This window comes from Cnephaeus nilssonii (genome assembly GCF_951640355.1).
Source record: "Cnephaeus nilssonii genome assembly, chromosome: 4".
NCBI lineage: Eukaryota > Metazoa > Chordata > Mammalia > Chiroptera > Vespertilionidae > Cnephaeus > Cnephaeus nilssonii.
The window spans coordinates 4151024-4171249 of record NC_137075.1 but is presented as its reverse complement, the minus strand read 5'-3'; the positions used below and the strand labels follow the sequence as shown (position 1 = coordinate 4171249).

The following is a 20226-nucleotide window of genomic DNA, read 5'->3' as shown; positions in this document are numbered from 1 at the left end:
GCTTTCCATAGCCATTGCAGGCCTAAGCCTCCACTCAAGCTACAAAGTTTCAATTATAGAAGGTAAACAAATTCAAACAAATGGCGGCAGAATAGAGCTTGAGAGAGCAGGCCAGGGTTGCCGGCTGCAACAGGGGAAGCAAAGCTTTCCACACACCCTGGCGGGGCTCACCCGCTTAAGGCTACAAAGTTTCAATTGTAGAAGGTGAATTAACTGCCACAGAGATGGCTGCCGCCCCGCCCCGGAGGGAGCAGCAGGCTTGGCTCCGCTCCAGGCTACAAAGTTTCAATTGTAGAAGGAAAATAAATTCCAGATACCAGGGCCTCCCCTTGGGTTGCCAGGGGGCGTGGCCGGCCTGCAAACCACCACAGGCCCCTCGCTCAGGCCGATCCACGCCCCAAGGGAACCTCACCCTGATCCGGGACACCCTTCAGGGAAAACCAGCTGGCCCCCACCCGTGCACCAGGCCTCTATCTTATCTAATAAAAGAGTAATATACAGATTGATCATCACTGCAACACACAATATAGCTGCCCCCATGTGGTCAAAGATCCTGCCCCCATGTGGACACAAGATGGCCAGCAGGAGAGGGCAGTTGGGAGGCACCCGGCCTGCAAGGGAGGGCAGTTGAGAGGGACCAGGCTTGCAAGGGAGGGCAGTTGGAGGTGATCAACCCTGCAGGAGAGGGCAGTTAGGGGTGACCAGGCTGGCAGAGGAGGGAAGTTGGGGGCAAACAGGCTGGCAGGGGAGCAGTTAAGCATCAACCAGGCTGGCAGCGGAGTGGTTAGGGGGTGATCAGGCTGGCAGGCAGAAGGTTTTAGGGGCAATCAGGAAGGCAGGCAGGCAAGCAGTTAGGAGCCAGCAGTCCTGGATTGTGAGAGGGATGTCCGACTGCCCGTTTAGGCCCGATCCAGGAGTCCCAGATTGGAGAGGGTACAGGCTGGGCTGAGGGACAACCCCCCGCCGTGCACGAATTTCGTGCACCGGGCTTCTAGTATAACAAAAGGTTAATATGCTAAGTGTTCGACTGTTCGACCAGTAGCTATGACGCGCACTGACCCCCAGGGGGCAGACGCTCAATGCACAGGCATGGAACAAACAGACTAATGAATCTCAGGGGGAAGGGAGAAGGGGAAGGTGGGAAGAGATTAACCAAAAATCTTATATGCATACTAGAGGCCCAGTGCCCCAGTGGGGTCCCTCGGCCTGGCCTGTGGGGACCGGGCCAAATCCATGCACCGGGCCTCTGACATCCCCCAAGGGGTCCCAGATTGCGAGAGGGCGCACGCCAGGTTGAGGGACCCCACCAGTTCACAAATCCGTGCACTGGGCCTCTAGTAAAGTATAAGTGTCTACATGGTAGAGACCATGCTTTGAATATAGTTTCTTTAAACTGCTTTTTTTTCCTCTCTAAAACACTATCTTAAGTTTTTCTCTATGTTATCAAATTATCATAAGCGTTATTTTAATGCTGCATTAGAATCAATTGTCTGGACTAATTGTTATTTATTTAATCATCTCTAATTGTGGATTTTTAGACTGCTCTCAAATCATTCACCCTCTGACTTTGCACTGTGTTCATTTATGTACAAATACATATACTTGTTATTGAAGACTTAAAAATAAATAGTTGTTATAGTTACTAGCACTTCAAAAAGAACATATCTTCCTAAAAATAGAATAGCTTAGTGGTTATGAGAATTTTAAAATAAAATAGACAAGCTGATATTGCAGTTAACTTTTTGCTTTCTACTTTATCTGTTTGTTTTGTTTTTAACATTCTCTGGCATTGTAATGGGTAGTTTTATTTGAGGAAATTTTTATTTCACAATAGAAGGATTGTCATGATCCATGGAAATGTAAACTGAAAGATTCAAATATCTAGTCATCAGATTATTTAATAAGATATTCACAAATGTTAGCAATAGTCCATCATGATTGACATGTTTTGAAATAAGATAATTATCATTATATACAATTTAAGTACTATATTTTATCAGATGTAGAAAAATAGGTGGTTAGAAAGAATATTGGCCCTAGGGCAGTGGTCGGCAAACCGCGGCTCGCGAGCCACATGCGGATCTTTGGGCCCTTGAGTGTGGCTCTTCCACAAAATACCATGTGCGGGCGCACATGTACAGTGCGATTGAAACTTCGTGGCCCATGCACAGAAGTCGGTTTTCGACCTGGGCGAGTCTATTTTGAAGAAGTGGTTCTAAAGCCGAGCCACACTCAAGGGGCCAAAGATCCGCATGTAGCTCGAGAGCGGCGGTTTGCCGACCACTGCCCTAGGGGTCAGAAAGCTTGAATATTAGTCCTGACTCTGCTCCTTCAGCTGAGGCCCTTAGCAGTTAATTCAACAACAGTTTCTTAAATACTTAATGAGTTTCAGACTTTGTATTAGGGCTGGGGATATAGACATGGATCTTGCTTTCATGGTTTTCTAAGGTCCCTCTCCTCACCTTGGGCACACAGTGAATTTTATTATCAAACATGTAAATTTGTCTCATGTAACAGAATACCACTCTCCAGACTCTTCCAAGCAAATTGTAAATGGTAGAGAAGTGCCCTAAAAATAGGAGGCCATGGGAATTTTCTTTCATGTAAAAAAAAATTTTTAAGTTCCTCAGAACTTTACTAAATAGGTAGCACATTAATAACCATTGTCTATAGTTTTGCTTTTAAATAGATACGAATGTTTTACTCATGGACTGGTGATATGGTTGAAGATTTTGGCTTAGTTATTCTCCAAGAAAAAAATAATGGTTTTGTGTGACTGATTTTTTAAAATTACCAATTCCCAAAACCTCTTTTTGAGCTAAGTGACTGGAATTATCAAAGGAAGGTTGAGTGTATGACAAGGAGAAGTATTTTCTTGATTCATTGTCTACTTGTCTTTGCTTGATTCCAGCTGCAGCACATTGTGAGTGATGAGATCTGTGTACAAGTGACTGACCTTTACCTGGCAGAAAACAATAATGGGGCTACTGGAGGCCAGCTGAACACACAGACTTCGAGGAGTCTCTTGGAGTCAGCATATCAGCGGAAAGCCGAACAGCTCATGTCAGAGGAGAACTGCTTTAAGGTGAGAGTTACTCATGTAGTTAATAACTGTGCTGGTGACAGGGAAAGTTGTTGGGATCTTCTCTAACAGATGTCAAAGAGCAGAGTGTTTTGACTCTGTGATTCCATTGCTGGAACCTCCTTAGAGTTCCTGTAATCTCACTGGAGAATATACAGAAAAATTGGAAAAATAGAAGTAAAGTCTCCTTTGGACAGACAGTCTCTTACTTTCTTGCGTTAATAAAAAATTACTTGTTTTATATGATTTTTATAATTTTGTCTTCTGCTTTTCTTTGAATATTTTTTTATATGATAGTGTTTTGTAAGTATATTGTTTTAAAATGTTTAAAAAGGTAATCCTTGATTGTTGTAGAAAAGATAAGAAACGCAGAGAAAAGAAAAATTGGCCACAATTCTTCCCAGAAATAATCATTGGTTACATTTCTAGAATTTTATATGTATATACTAGAGGCCCAGTGCATGAAAATTCATGCACTGGAGTTGGGGGGTCCCTCAGCCCAGCCTGCCCCCTCTCACAGTCTAGGAGCCCTCAGAGGCAGGAGGCGACCTGGCAATCAGGGGAAGGCGACGCCCCATCACACCTCTGCTGACGCCCCATCACACCTCTGCTGCTGCCACTGCCTGCAGCGCAAGCCTTGGCCGGCCCTGGTTACCTGTGCCTCGGGCTGGCCCTGGGTGGCTGGGGGACTCCGGAGGCAGTCGCCCCAGCGGGGCTGAGGAGACTGGGCGCCGCCATCTTTGAGGGCGGGGCATCAATTAGCATATTCCCTCCTTATTGGCTCTGGGCGCCACCATGTGTGTGACAGAGTGAGGGTCAATTAGCATATTCCCTCTTTATTAGGTAGTATCTGTAAGTTGTGCAATTAGCAACACCTGTGAGTCTTCAGCATATTTTTGTGACTATTTGATATTTCATGCCTGCCTTATTTGACACCTGAGTTGTTTCCAGTTTTTCATCATTGTAATGGCTGATTTGAAAAGTATATTGCTGGAAACAGCCTAAATGTCCAACCCACTATGGGAGTGGTTAATGGTACTCTATTGCATAAATACTTGGATGGCATATTTTGCAGCCCTTAAAATTCATTATAAATTATAAAAATATTGAAAGTACATAAAAGTATGTGTATTATGATTGCAGCTATGTAATAAATGTGTATAGTTGAGCAAAGCCTATATGTATTTACACACAAGAAGGGCAGGGTCAGGTGACCTAGATTAAGGTTTGTGATTGGCTGAACAGGGAAGAAAGATCATCTGACCCCAAATGTTTTACTTTGTTGTCTGCTTCTACTTTCAGTTGTTTTCATTTCTAATTCAGTACCAGTAATGTTAGCTTAATTTAGAATCAAAGAACTGGAAGCAAGTTTTTCAGTTCAGTCCTCAGATCTGATGTTCTAATACCTGAGGACTTTCCCACTACAGAAGAGATTCCCTAAGCTTTTCTATAAAGGTTTAAATCTATAAATGTTTGTTATGCGCTTATTGTGTGTTAGTTTCGATGGTGAAACAGAATTAGCCTCCCCACCCGTAAAGAGTTAAACAGGGTATTAAATTGTGGCCAGAGCCTTATGAAGGAATGGACAGATTCGACCTGTAGATAAGAATAATTATCAGGGGGAATAGCAGGAAGAAAGGCTTTGTAGCCAGGAAAATTGTGTCACCACAGTGATCCTCTTCTTTAAAATGTTTACTAGTACATAGAGAATAAAATTTAATATGTTAGCAGTAAGCTAAACATAAGCAGCCCTTTAAATCCTCTGCCACCACTCCCCACCCACCTTCAGCCTCCTCTCCCTTTATTTTTCCTATGTACATTCTACATTCAGACATTTTTAGCTCTATGTTCATTCAGACCCTTTTCTGTGCATTTACATACATGTGTATGTATATGTAGAAACATATTAGACTGTGCATATTCTACATCCTGCTTTTTTCACTTAGTATGTCTTTAAATTGCTCTATTTTGGTTTATATAGATCTAGCTCAGTTTTTTTAACTGCTGTATCATACTTAATAGTATAAATGTACCATATTAAAAAAAATCATTCTCTCATGGGTGAGCATTTAAACTGTTTTTTTGTTTGTTTGTTTGTTTGTTTGTTTTCTTTTTAACTATCTCAAATAGGGCTACATTGAACAGCATTTTCTTGTACTTGTATCCTGTGTGCATGTGTTAGTATTTACCTAGGGTAGAGACAAAAAAGTGAAATTACTTGGTCAAAGGGTTACATATTTTAAATTTTTTATTTTAATGGATATTGCCATTTCACTCTCTAAAATGTTAGGCTGTACCAGTGTATACTTGCATAAGAGCATTGATTTCCTTGGTCAATTGGTTTATCAAACTTCTTTTATTTTTTTCCAGTTAGATGGTTAGAAAATTAATTACTTAAATTCATATTTCCCTGTTTCCTACTGTTGCCCTACTATGTATTGCTTATTCGTACATTTCACCTTTTTTGGGGAGGGAGGAAGGTATAGTTCTTTTTATGTACTTATTAAAATACAGTTGTCTCTGTCAGAATTTCTCTGAAATTGATTGATCTGTATCCTTCGGTGCCCAGCTGAGGGCCACTTCAGTGAAGTGTGAAATCTTTCTCAGCTCACTGAAGAGGAATTATTTATTTTCACAGCATATTGCTCATGTCTCTAAAATAGTACCTTTGTGGTTACTTAGGTGCTTATATTTCTATTTACTTTACTAAATTAATCTTCTCCAAACAAGAAATTATGTTCTCTTTTAAGCGTGCCCCTGTGTTATGCAAAGTGCTGAAGTCCCAGAAAATCTTAGGTATTGTTTGTGGATTCCAAAGAAATGGCTAGCTATGAAAGACATGGGTACTTAGGACTTCTGTGCCCACTGGTGGTGGCTGACCAGTGAAGTTTACTGCTGCACCGGCTACTGCCAAAGAAGTTGTCCCACGAAATCCCGACCAGGGGTAGCTGGTCGGTGCTATTGTTTTGCCACCACCCAGACTTTCCCAGTACAGTTTTTATAGAGTACAGAAAACAGAGGAACAGGGCATGCAACGGGGAGGAACATATGCACAAGATTTGTGAGATTGAAACACTAGCTGTTTACAATCCAGGCTGACATCTAGAAGCAGTTTCTCTTTGACCTTTCTTAGATTGAGTTGCTAGCCAGGTTCCCAAGGTCTCACAGTCTGCTTACAGATGGCCCCACAGGATGGGAGAGGGAGTTGGAGCATGGAACCACGTTCCCGTTTACCATATATCCTGTCTGTTAAGTAGTAACATTCAGTGACTGTGTGTTGAGTAAAGGAAGTATAGGGAGGATATTGGTGGAAGAGGCATGTAGACAGAGGGGGTCCAAGTGGTAGAGGATCTTTAGTAAGTAAATGGTTTGGATTTTCTTGTGGTTGATGAGCAGTGAGGCATTATTAAGGACTAAACATCCCACTGGATTTGAGTTTTCAGGAAGACAGTTTGGTAGCACTGAGTAAGAAGATGCGGAGGAATCAGAGGCAAGTTTACTCCTGGAGGCAGTTAACCAAATTTGGGTGATAGGTGTGAGCAGTCTAATAATGAAGCTAGTTAAGGCGTGGAGAGTGGTTACAGAGGTGAGGGAGCCGGGTGAACGCATGGGGAAGGGCCTAGCAAAACAGGATACAGGTGGAGGAGCCTGTTGGGATGAAATTGAGTTCAATTTTAAGCATGTAGAGAGTAGACTGCCTACTCAATATCACTTTGAAGGGTGATTTCCTTACAGCAATAGTACTAATCTAGACACTAGGTCATCCTAGTGGCAGAGGGGTTTAGCATAGTCCTGGAGGCAGGTTTTTTTCTCACATCTATTTTAGAAGTAACTTTGTTTGTATTTGTGTATATATTATGTTCTTGTCATGTTTTAAATTTTACTAGAAGATAGGAATTTCTAAAGCTTCTCCAGAACAAATCAGAAACCACAGCTGGCTTCTAGTCCTGTTTATTTACTCTCTGAATTTTAGGTTTTTTTCTATCTAAACCAAAGAGGTTGAAATAAATTATTCTCAAGCTTCCTTCTAAGTGCTGATCTTCGATGTGATTTGAATCAAGACCTTGTCTGCAGCAATCCCTTAGAATAAGGATAGTGAGAGTCCTAGGGTTCTGAAAGGGGAGATTCATGTGCCATCATCATTTGATAGTTCTTTTGTGCAACACATGACTTGCTTTTGAAGAACTTCCAATATGACTAATACTATTATAGCAGATCACTTCTTTTTTTTTTTTTTTTTTTTAATATATTTTATTGATTTTTTACAGAGAGGAAGAGAGAGGGAATAGAGAGTCAGAAACATCGATCAGCTGCCTCTTGCACACCCCCTACTGGGGATGTGCCCGCAACCAAGGTACATGCCCTTGACCGGAATCGAACCTGGGACCCTTGAGTCCACAGGCCGACGCTCTATCCACTGAGCCAAACCGGTTTTGGCAACAGATCACTTCTTAATACATCAATGTTTTGTGTTCCTTACCCCGTGGTGTGTGTGATACCTCGGGTAATCTTTATTGCAATGGAAATGAAGTTGCTCCTCTTGGTTGTGTTCATGTTTTCATCTTCACTTTGGTTTGAGAAGATTCCTTCTTTTTTAAAACTAGAGGCCCAGTGCATTAATAATTCATGCACCAGTGGGGTCCCCCAGCCTGGCCTGCAGGATTGTGCTGAAACCGGCTCTCCAACATCCCCTGAAGGGTCCTGGATTGTGAAAGGGTGCAGGCCAGGCCGAGGGACCCCACCGGTGCACAATCAGGGCCGGGGAGAGACGTGGGAGGTTGGCTAGCCGGGGAGGGACCATGGGAGGACTCTAGGGCGTCGCCGTCTGGCCCATCTCACTCAGTCCCAATCAGCCGCACCCCAGCAGCAAGCTAACCTACCAGTTGGAGCATCTGCCCCCTGGTGGTCAGTGCACATCATAGCCAGCAGTTGAGCAGCCTTAGCATATCATTAGCATATTACGCTTTGATTGGTTGAACGGCCAACCGGTCGACCAGACACTTAGCATATTAGGCTTTTATTATATAGGCTACTGTAGACTTGTTTACATCTTTAAGTCCTAGAAATGGGATTATCAAGTGAAATGGCTTTGACATTGTATAGTTCTGACTTTAAAGCACTCTTATTGACATTGATTATTCTAGCTAATTTAAGAAGTATGAAATATAAAATGGTGCTTTTTGCACTAACATTTCATTTTGCTGGTAGCAAGATTAAACTTTTGCCTTTTTAGTCACCTGTCTCCTAAGTTTTTGTCTTCCTCATTTTTTCCATTGGAACAGAGTTATATGACTTTATTGCCTCTCAACCCTTAAGAAGCTAGGTTATAGCTTTGGAGATGGTCTTTTGTTTACACTCAGGTTTCTTATTTGCAGCTTATGTTCATTCAGAGCCAAGGCCAGGTTCAGCTGACTATTGAGCTTTTGGACACAGAAGAGGAGAACTCAGATGACCCTGTAGAAGCTGAGGTATGACAAGTATATTGCAGAAGCTTTGCTGAGGGAGCGGTCATGTCCTGGGAGACTTCTCATTGATTGTCTTCTAGAAGGCCAAGACAGCCGTAGGTCTGCTTAAGGGTCAGGACCTGATGCTCTTTAAAGAACAGATCATTCCAGCCATGTCTTCAGCTGAAGAGAAGGGCTATCTGGAGGTAGCTATTTGGGGTTGATGGCAGTCTCAGCTACTTTCAGTAAAACCATCTCCTCTGAGGAAACCTCATGGTTGGCAACTTTCCTGTTTTTGTCCTAAAATGTAAGAAACAACAAATGAAGTGGCATCTGCCCTGTTTCATCTTGATTTTTTGTGTCATGTTTACTTTTTATTGGATTAGGTGAAGCCAGGAGTTCTCAACCTCCACAGAGTAGACAGAGTGAGTTGGTTATCATACCTGGGTATAACTGGTAATATTAATGAAGATGTAAGCCACGTGTATGATGTTGGGGGAATATGGAAGGGAGACTGTTGTTTTGTGGGAATATTGGTTCATGGTTGCCAAATCATTAAATTTTTTTAAAGAGATGCCAGAAGTCCAGATTTTAATGTGAAAGATACTGATTTTCAGACATTTGCCACTAATATTTTATTTAACAAAAACGCTCTGTTAGGAAATAAAACTTATGAATAAGCCATCTGATACATATTTATGACTTCTGGTAACTTTTAAATATCTCAGAGAAACTGGGTTTTGCTATCTATCGCAGTGCCTTTCAACTGGTTTGCCACGACATTTTTTAAAACATGCAATACCTACTTAGTTAGGAGCATTGACCTCTCCCTTTAGATTGTCAAATTTAAAAAATGACAGCAAAGATAATAATAGTTGTCTGGTGTGAGTGAATCAAAATTATACCTAACTTTTTTGTCATATCGGCAAAAAATACATTGTTTGGTGTGCCACAGAATTGTAATTTTTATTTTTTTATTTTAATCCTCATCTGAGGATATATTTTTTATTGACTTTTTGGGGGGAGGATATAAAGAGAGCGAAACTTTGATGTGTGAGAGAAACATCAATTGGTTGCCTCCCATATGCACTGAATCGGAGAGTGAACCCACAACCTTTTGGTGTACAAGATGATGCTCCAACCCACCCACCCTGCCAGGGCATGTGCCACAGAATCTTGGTAATTAGCTTATGTGTGCCCTGAATGAAAAAGGTGGAAAATAGCTGTTCTAACAGACTTTCAAAGCTGTGTTTCAATACCAAGTAACAAGCATGTCATTATGGGAACATATTTTTTTGATCTTGAAATTTTAGTAATGTAATTTGCTGATGAGGGAGGATAGAGCTCAGGTTTTTGCTCTCTTCCCACTCCTATTTTGTGTTTATAATCCTAGCGCTGGTCAGACTATGTGGAGCGATACATGAATTCTGATACTACCTCTCCTGAGCTTCGTGAGCATCTGGCACGGAAACCAGTGTTTCTCCCAAGGTAAGTGAACCAAGTCATACATTGGCAGGATACACTTGTGCTTGGTTAAACAACAGAAAGTTAAATGTCTTTTCAGATTCTTGTTTTTCACTTACTCTATTCATTGTTCTTTCTGCTGAGGGCACTAATCAAGGTTTGTGTTGCTGTTAAAACAGAAGCTTACTTGGAGCTCGTGCCAAAGCATCAGAGAAGTGAGAGTTTTAGAGAATCAGTGACAATTTACTTCCCTTATTACGTTGAATGTGTAAAAGGACACAAAGCTAAATCAGCAAAGGGAAAGTCATCTGTGACAAAGTCAGAGGAAGCCAGGCAAAAGCTTCCCAGAATCCTCTCCCATTGGAGTCATACAGGACACTGAATTCCTCTAGCAATGAATTGTGACAATCTGTTTGAAATTCTGTCTACCCAGGAAGCTCATTAGGTTCTCTCTCAGTGCCATAGTTTTTTTTATTGGGTGCTAGTCATATAGGCACCCTCTGCCTAGCATGTACCAGAATTCCAGATTTCCAGAAGGAAAGCACATTTTCAGCATGAGCCATATATTTTGAGCAAACAGCTTATATAGAGAGAGCCACTCTTATCATTTAGGGAATAGTGGAAACGCTCCCAAAATCCAATATCCCAAGGGACAACCTTATAAGCAGGCCTCTCAAAGGATAGCAATCTTAGACCTGCTTTGTTAACTCCCTTCACAGAATCTTTTTAATTCACCCTGCCCATATGTAGGCAGATTGTAATGCTGGTCCTCTATCTGAGGTTGAAGAAGAGTTTCAAAAGTAGAAAGTAGGTTTTGCTGTAGTAGACTGGCTTTCTTCCTCCCCAAAATTGAAATCTTGCCAAAATTTTAATTGAAATCTCATGCTTTACATTTCCAGAAAGATGTTATCCCAGTATTACAGGCTTAGTCCTAATCAGAACATGGATGGTAGTGTGAGCAGAAGGGCTCTGCCCGTTTCTTTTTTTCATTGATTCATTGAGCAGACCCCAAGCAGCTGCTCTGTGCCAGGCAAGCAAAACAGACTTAGTTTCCATGCTTCTGACACAGGAAAATAAACATTTCGTGTGTTTAGCAACATTTTAGAAATATTTGTAACACATATTGTAGGCGGTGCAGGGAAGGGAGGCATTTTCATATTCCATGGGGAAGGATATAAATTGATACAATCATTCTGGGGTCAGAGCTGTTCATGTATGTGACCTTTACCGTAGAACTTTGGTTCCTATTAATTTGCCTTAATAGCTAAGATTCTCAGTGTTTTTGGCTTTGAGATCTCTTCACTTTTAGAGATTGAGTACCTCCAAAAGCTTTTGTTTATATGGATTATATCTAGTTACATTTACCACATTAGAAATTAAAACTGAGAATGTTTAAAAAGTTAATGAATTCATTTAAAAACAATAATACTAAACACATTATGTTATCAGAAATCTATATATTTAAAAGGCTAAGTGACTGATTGACCGGCTGGCCGGTACATATGTCACGCACGGTACATATAAAGCTCTCGCTGGCACCAATTGCATGCGACGGCATAATGTATCTGAAGACCAACTATTGGCACAATGTACCTCTGAAGATGAAAGAAAGCGGTGGCGTTGACAAAATATATCTAAAGATCAGCTATTGGCACAACATGCCTCTGAAGCCGAAAGAAGGCAACGTCATCAACAGAATATTGTTTATTAATAAATTTACATATTATTTTCATATACATTTTACTAATTTTTTTTCATCTCTGCTACTTCTATTATAGAGAAAGGGCAAATAGCGATATTAAATTATTTTGTATTTTAATTTTATAATACTGTATTATATACTAGAGGCCCGGTGCACAAATTTGTGCATGGGTGGGGTCCCTCAGGGTGGCCTGTGGGATTGGGCCGAAACCGTAGTCCAACACTGCCTTCCACTCCTGCCTGCCGCTCCTGCTCATCCTGGCCCCACTGCGCCTGCCGCGGGCTCGCGCCCAGTCAGTCCCGATTGGGAGAGGCTTGCGTGGCCACAGCAGCGCTTACCAGCCGTGAGCCCTGCATCTGGCACCCATCCCAAGGAGGGCGTAGGGGGGCAGGATGCGGTCAGCCCTCCTGGCAGGCAGTGGTTCACCCTTGCCTGCCCAGGATCCGGATCCATCTCATTGACATTCACACCGGTTGTTGGGAGCTACCTGATGACCACTTTTATATCATTTCTTCCTTGTGGAGTGTCTAGGGAGGGGAAGTGGCTGCGGTGCCTGAGGCCGACTTCCAGGAGGCTGGCGGTGCTGTAGGGATCGTGCCAGCGGCCCCAGTCCATTGGCGCCTGGCCCGTTCCCTGGAGATTGGACCTGCAGGACTACTTGGGGAGTGAGTGGCTGCCACTGGGCTGGTGGGCCACCAGGACGGGTTGGTCACCTGAGCGGTGCTCCCACTGTGGAAGCACACTGACTGACCACCAGGGGGCAGCTCCTGGTGGTCAGTGCGCATCATAGCGACCAGTTGTTCAGTTGTTTGTTCGCTTAGGCTTTTATATATGTAGATACTATTTTGACCTGTAATTTTTTGCAGTAATGTAATTATCTCATGAATCTTTCTTCTAATTAATTTCCTTTCAATGTGTACAAATCCATTAACCGAGCCAGTAGTAATTTTATAATGAAAAGCTATTCCAAACAAAAATTATTGAAAGAGTGGCATTGCATTACATTTTTGCAAAACTTTTTCATGCTGGATTCTTAGATCTGCTTCTGTATTCAGTCTGTTGCACTATATTGTTTGGTTGAAATATGCAAAGAAAATCTGGCCTTACTCAAATATGCAAAGCTCTTTAAGTACCCTATTTTCCGGCATATAAGATGACTTTTTAACCCAGGAAAATCTTCTTATACGCCGGAAAATACGGTAGTAGTTTCTTAAAGATTAGTTACAATATCAATGAAAGTCAATGATCTTTTCATACAGTTATGTCAAACCATTGGTTTATTTTGTAGTCTGATTCTTTTTCATGCATTATAACTTCATGCAATTGGTTATTTGGAAAATTGTAATTTACTAAGTTATGCAGACCTACCAGACGTTTACACATTTTCATTTTACAATATTAAAAAAAACCACTTTTAGTAATATTGCCATTGACCTCATCAAATACATCTATAATAATAAAAGTGTAATATGCTAATTAGACTGGATGTCCTTCCAGACGACCTTCCAGATGAAGCTGGGGCTTCGAGGGAAGCCTGGGTCCCGGGTGTCTGCTGGTGGCTGAAGGGAAGCTGGTGCCAGCAGCCGGGGGAAGGAAGACCTACTCTTGCATGAATTTCGTGCATCGGGCCTCTAGTCTTTAAATAATGGGAAGCTTTCAGCTCATGGTGGCAAGCACCAGTTTACCAAAATTCAAAGTTTTACTTGAAAGCTTAAATCTTATTGACAACAAATACATGTAGTAGTTTTCCGTGAAGTGCCAGGCTCCCTTGTTCATTTATGAGAAAAAAATGTGGCATATATCTTAGACTGACTAGTCAGTTCTTTCAGGTAAAATTGGTGATCCATTTGCAACTCAGCAGAGCTCAAGTGCCTTTCTTCAAAGATTTCATTGTACTTCAGCACACAAAGGTGCTTCTTGTGTAGTTCCCATTTTACCTACAGTATATTAAAATGATGTGAATTGAGGGGCTGGGATTTAATTTTAAAATGTTATTTCTTCCCCCAGCTGATGAGGCTCAGCTTCAACCTATGAACTAGGAGGTCACAATTAGATTTCGCGCCAGGGCACATGCAAGATTGCGAGCTTCATCCTTTTTAGGAGGCGTGCAGGAGGCAGCCAATTGATGATTCTCTCTCATCATGAACATTTCTCTCCCTCCCTTTCTCTCTGAAATCAATAAAAACATATTTTTAAAAAGTTACTTTTCATTAGGGCATTCTTAAGTGAAGCCATCTTTCTTTTTAATTGCCAGTGCATGGCCAGAGAAGAATGCAAGATTTCTAAGAATAGTTTGCTGCCACCATTTTTACTCACCATTACTTTTGCACTGTGAGGCCAGATATTAATGCAGTAAACGGGGGCAGTTAATGTTTTGGTATTATGAAAAAAGCTTTGATCTTACCTCTTGAAAAGAGTTTGGGTTCTTGGATCAAAGAACTTGCTGTCCTACAGAGATACATGTATACAGAAATACTCACTGAAACGGTACTTTTAATAAAGTATTGGAAATAATATAACTGCCTAGTTAACAACCTTTTTCTGCTTATTGTTGGAGATAATTAAGCTCTACCTACCTACCAAGGCACCCATTGATGTTTATCTTTTTTCCTAGGTATGTAGAATAGTATTAATTATGTTCTATCTTTGGAATAATTGAGAAAATAGGCATTTAAATAATTTTCTGTGCTCTGGTTCAGATGAGGAACCCCTGATTGATTTCTGTTAAGGAATGGTAAATTGAGGCACATTTCCTCTGTAGCCATTAAAGAGAGACAATTCTGTATGTAGTGAAATAAAAAAAATCTTCATGAGAGTCAGTGAAAAGTTGAGAATAATAGTATTTATAGTGTGATCCTATTTTGTCTTGAACAAATTCCAAAAGCAGAACCACAGCAAGTGATTACATATGTTATTTCAAGGAGACCTAGAAGATTTCAAAGCAAAACTGCTGACGGAGGTTATCTCTGCCAAGGCAAGCGGGATTTTTGAAGAATTAGGGGTAGGAGGTGGTTGAAGATTTCTGCTTTTCTGTTTATCCCTGCAGCTGAAATATTTTTTTATAGTGAAATCATTGGACATTTTTGATATGTAACTAAAATTGTGATGAGTACTGTGAAGGCATATAATAAGGAAAACCCTTAAGGGAGTCATGGAAATCTGTCTGGACCAGTTCTCATCATTCATGGCTTTCTGCTTTGTAGGAACTTGCGGCGGATCCGGAAGTGTCAGCGTGGTCGAGAACAGCAAGAAAAGGAAGGGAAGGAAGGAAACAGCAAGAAGAGCATGGAGAATGTGGATAGCCTGGATAAACTGGAGTGCAGGTTCAAGCTGAACTCCTACAAGATGGTGTATGTGATCAAGTCTGAGGACTACATGTATCGGAGGACTGCCTTGCTCCGGGCTCATCAGGTGAGAACCTCTCCCCAGCCAGGACCAGCGCTACCCCAGAGGCTGCTGGTTTTTTCTCTAACTTTATGAACGTCTCCACTTGGATTTAAGAATTGAGTAAACTGGTGTATTAGGTTGTTGAGGATGCTATAACAAAGTACCACACAAACTGTGTGACTTAAACAACAGAAATTTATTGTGTTCTGAAAGCTCAAAGTTCAAGTTAAAAGTGTTGGCAGTTCAAACCTTCTGAGGGCTGTGAGGGAGAATGTTTTGCTTGCCTCCTCTGGGCTCTGGTAGTTAACTGGCAGCCTTTGATATTTCTTGGTTTGTAGACACTTGCCTTCATCTTCACATGGCATTTTCCCCGTGTGCGTGTGTGTGTCCAAATTTTCCTCCGCAGTCATATTGCATTATGGGTTCACCCTGCTAACATATTAACTAATTATAACTGCAACAACCTTATTTCCAAATTAGGGCACATTCTGAGGTACTGAGGGTTAGGAGTGGAACATATGAATTTGGAGGTGGGGCACAAATCAACCCAATACAGCTGCTGGCATTTCCATTGAAGCTATTCCCAGCATTTACTTTCAAGTGGTAGTGCTTATATGAAGGCTACCCATTTACATGTACTGCTTCAATAGTGAAAGCTTCCTGGTACACTTATGTACCAGGTATGGAGCCACACCCTGGGACTACAGCCATGAAGTAGAGTACATAAGGAAGGCAGTGTGATACTCACTATCAAGGAAAGAAGCTAGGTGAAGTGACCAAGAGTAAGTGATGTGCCCAACTTTTGTGGGAGAGATCTAAGGAGGTGAAGCTTAAGACCTAATTTCTAGGCAAAGGAAGCAAGTCCAAGGCTGAGAGGGAGGAATATGTGAAAAACTAAAACCATCAGTGTGGCCTGAGCCATAAGGAAAGTGGGATGTGTAAAGTTGGAAGGGTAATAGAGGCCACATTGCTTAGTCTTACAGGCCATGGTTTGGATTTTGTTTGAAGTGCATTGGGATGTTGTTGACAAAGATGGCTTGGACTGTTATGAGGAAAGTAGTGGCACAAAGTTGGAAGAGCAGAGACTACACAAAAGGACTGCTGTAGTCCAAATGAGATGCAGTGGTGACCTGGGCTAGCAGAAAGGTGGCAGTGGAATTATAAGAATTAAACAGACTGGAGATACAGTTTGGAGATGGAGTTGTCAGACAGTAATGATTAGATTCCCATTTGAGGTAAGAGAAAAAAGAACATCAAGGATGATGACTGGTGTGGTTTTTGTTATTTGGTTTTGTTTGTTTTGCTTGGATAAGTGGGAAGTTTAGGAATATATCTGTTATTAAGAAGAGATTACCACTTTTGAGGGGCAGGTCAAGCACTTTGTTTTGAACTGCTTAAGTTTGATAGGGCAATAAAACATTCAAGTAGGAGATGCTGGGTGGACAGTTTAATATACTTATCTCATGGTACTGTGTGCTATGTATCTGTGTCTCTGATTCAAATTATTTGGGGAGCTGGGCCTAATTCATCCTTTTGTCCTCTGTCTTTTATATGAGCACTGATAAATATTTACAGGATGCATAGGTAGGATCCACTGGAGATCCGCTATGCTTGGTACTCTGCTGGACAGGGTGGGGGTAATACTGTGAGGGTTTTAAGCCCTTTAAGCCTCATGTTATTTAGAAGTGGATTGCCATGCTGCTGATAGAAATAACCAACAGCTGTCTAACTTGGGGGTATATTAGAATCCGCTGGTCCCTGGCTCAGTGGCTAAAGTGTTGGCCTGAGGACTGAATGGTCACTGGTTCAATTCTGGTCAAGGGCACATACAGGCATATACCTCGGTTGCAGGCTCGATCCCTGGCCCTGGTCGGGCCCATGCAGGAGGCAACCAATTGATGTGGTCTCTCTCACATTGATGTTTCTATCTCTCTGTCTCTCCCCCTCCCTTCCACTCTCTAAAAAATCAATGGAAAAATATTCTCAGGTGAGAATTATTTTTTAAAAAAAAATTAGAATCAGGTGGGTTGCTGATGTTAAAATGTAGATTGAGAGAAACAAGGAACTCTGTATTTTTACCAAACTCCCCAGGTGATTCTAATGAATGCTAAAACTGAGAAACACTGAGCTTGTTTTGCCCAGAACCTGTGTTGGCATTTCTTTGGTGGCTCAGTGGGTTCCAACTCCTTACATTCTCTGTTCTTAAACTCTTTCAGTTCTCTTCTTTAAACATAGATTCCTGCTTTTTTGTGTGTTTTTCCCCCCACTAACCAGTGGTATCAGAGACTTGAGGCCACATCTTTTCTTTGCTACTTTAGGAGAAAATTGGGCTTTGTATTTGAAGGGTTGTGTTTTTTTGGTCCTAGTTCATGGGTGTTTTTGTTTGTTTTGTTTTGTTTTTTTACTTGTTCTGTTTTGCAGTCCCATGAGCGTGTAAGCAAGAGGCTACATCAGAGGTTCCAGGCCTGGGTAGATAAGTGGACCAAGGAGCACGTGCCCCGTGAAATGGCAGCGGAGACCAGCAAGTGGCTCATGGGTGAGGGGCTGGAGGGCCTGGTACCCTGTACCACCACCTGTGACACAGAGACTCTGCATTTTGTGAACATTAACAAGTACCGTGTCAAATACGGCACAGTGTTCAAAACCCCATAACTGCGAAGCCAGAGTAGATAACTTGAAGGAGGTGTGTGTGTGAGGGGGGTGCGGTTCATGTGCCCTCACACACACTGAAGAAATGAGGAAGATGCCTTTCAAGCCTCACTGGGCCTCTCTGGGACATGGCCACCTGATCTGTCTGTGCTCTGGAACTTTCCCCAAGGGTTTAGGATCCTGGAGGGGAAGGAAATCCACTTAAGCATAAACACACAGCTTGCTTGCACACACCAGCAGAGCTAAGACTGGAGTCTCCTGGGGCCTGACCTTCAAAGAGGGAACCAGGTGCTATTCAAACCTTGGCTGGATGGGTATACGTTGACAAACTAACTAGGGAAGGACTCAACGCTCAAATGGGTTGTAACTCTGATGGTCAATGCTCCTCTTCTCCCCCTCCTCCCCCCAAAAAAGGGGGGGGGGACAAAACTGGATGTGATTTTTTTTTTTTTCCTGATCACTCAAGCACATTTAGAGCATCCATTAGGTTTTATGTGGGACCCACAGTTTGGCTTTGGGATTTGATTCCTGATGAATCCCTTGTTGCTTCCCTTTTACTTTCTCCTCTGTTTATCAACCTCAACAAGTTCAAATCAGTTCTTTTTAGCTCCCAAGGAACTATTTTGTACCTGCTTCTTTACCAGTCTTCCCCAGTGCCATCCACCAGCTTTACTCTTTCTCTCAAACACACACAATTTTAACGGGGATTTTCTTTTTTGTAAATAATGTACATACTGTCAATTTTTTATTAAAAGAAATATGCTTTGATGTGCTAGCATAACTGCTCTAGCTTCTTGTGTACCATAGTTCTGTGTGACTTCAGATTTAGTACCTATGAACAGGTGTGCAAGACATTTATTACACTTTTTACCAAAGGGAGTTACGGTTGTAGTACTTTTGTGTAAAACTTGTCTTTCCCTTGCCCCAAAACTTTTTTTAAAAAAAAATAAAGTTTGGTTCTTAAGGAATAAACTTGCAACCCAAGTCCCTTGTCCTCACCAGAGAACAATTATGAAGCAGGGATTTAGGCGCAGTTCCTTATCCAGGGTACCAACAGGCTTTTGTTCTAGTTAGCAATCAATTTCACTTATCTCAAGTCAAAATATTCCAAAATTTTGAAGCAGAATACTTTATTCTTTCAATACATATTTTCCCCCTCCCTTATTTCAACTGTTTAGACATGTGTGATATTTGAGTGAGTTGTCTAGCTATATAATTTGTAATTCTCTATATTTTTTCTTATCCTTAGTAGAAATGGGAGTGAACAACTTAAATACCAAATCAGTATTTGAAAGAAGTGTGTATAAGGCGTGTGGTATAAGTGGGGTTGGGAGGGAGATTTGGTACATTTCATTACAAACTGAAAATGGAATATATAGAATTTAAACTGGCAGACATTTAATCCTGGGTGATAAGGATTTTTATGTGGTCAGCCTGGACTTCTGGGTGGATTTTCCTCCAGCAACGATTTGCCCTAATCATAGTTGCAAAGTAACCAACAGTGTTTTTTTGTTTTGTTTTTTTATTAAAAATCCACATCCCTCACCCCCAACACACACTTCCAAATCCCACAAACTTTTGGCTTCTGGACTTTCAAAATACATGGTAGACTTCTCTGATTTTTTGTTTGTTTGTGTGTATGTGTGTGGGGAGTGGTGAGGGGGAGACAACACAAGAGGTGGAACCCAGAAATGTATGGTAGCAAAAGAGCCTTGTGGGAGGAGATTCTAGGATGAAGCTGAGGCAGTATCTGACTTGGAGATGGAATGTTAAGTACTGATTGGGGATGGGAAATCTTCAGGTTTTCCCAGCAATTAACTCACCTGTCCCCCTCTGCTCACTCAAGAAAGATCATGTTGACTTGGAATTATGGGGGAAATAGATGGGGCCCAGCTGTTGCTGTCCCGGCACAGGGTTATATCCAGAGCACTTGCTTGCAGGTTGGGAATAAGGTTTCAGAGCCAGGTCAGGAGAAAACCTTTAACCTACCAGTGTAACCAAAAAGAAGGGGGAGTTTCACTACATGGTTTTCACAAACAGCATTTTTGTCCCTCTGTCTTCTGACATCTGAGCTACAAGCTCTAAACCCAGCCTGTATTATAGCTGGCAAGTTATCTTTATTTTAAACTAGGGGGCGGGGGGGGGGGGGGAAGGGGGGGAAGGCAGGGGGGGGTGTCTCAGCACAGCCTGCATCCTCTTGCAGTCCAGGAGCCCTCAGGGGATGTCCGCCTACCGGCTTAGGCCTGATCTCCACCCCCGCCCCACCCCGGGGATCAGGCCTAAGCTGGCAGTCAGACATCACTCTCGCAGTCTGGGGCTCTCGCAGTCCGGGACCCCTCTCTCCTTACCGCCCGCCTGCAGTGGAGGTGGGAGAGGCTCCCACCACCACCACTGCACTCGCCAGCAGTGAGCCAGGCTCGGCTTCTGGCTGAGCAGTGCTCTTCCTGTGGGAGCGCACTGACCACCAGGGCCAGCTCTTGCATTGAGCATCTGCCCCC

At 42.1% G+C, this 20226-nt stretch overlaps 1 protein-coding gene across 6 annotated transcripts in view; it reads left to right on the top strand.

Moving 5' to 3' along the window:
* The window catches only part of SIN3A (SIN3 transcription regulator family member A), a 77824-nt gene extending 59674 nt beyond the window's left edge, over positions 1-18150 (top strand). For all 6 annotated transcript variants that reach the window (XM_079768126.1, XM_079768128.1, XM_079768127.1 and 3 more), the window contains exons 17-21: positions 2912-3085; positions 8458-8550; positions 9920-10014; positions 14896-15103; positions 17501-18150. In XM_079768126.1, coding sequence (XP_079624252.1) covers positions 2912-3085; positions 8458-8550; positions 9920-10014; positions 14896-15103; positions 17501-17731 — 801 coding nt within the window. In that variant the 3' untranslated portion in view covers positions 17732-18150. The remainder of the gene's footprint in view (positions 1-2911; positions 3086-8457; positions 8551-9919; positions 10015-14895; positions 15104-17500) is intronic.
* Positions 18151-20226: the final 2076 nt, after the last annotated feature.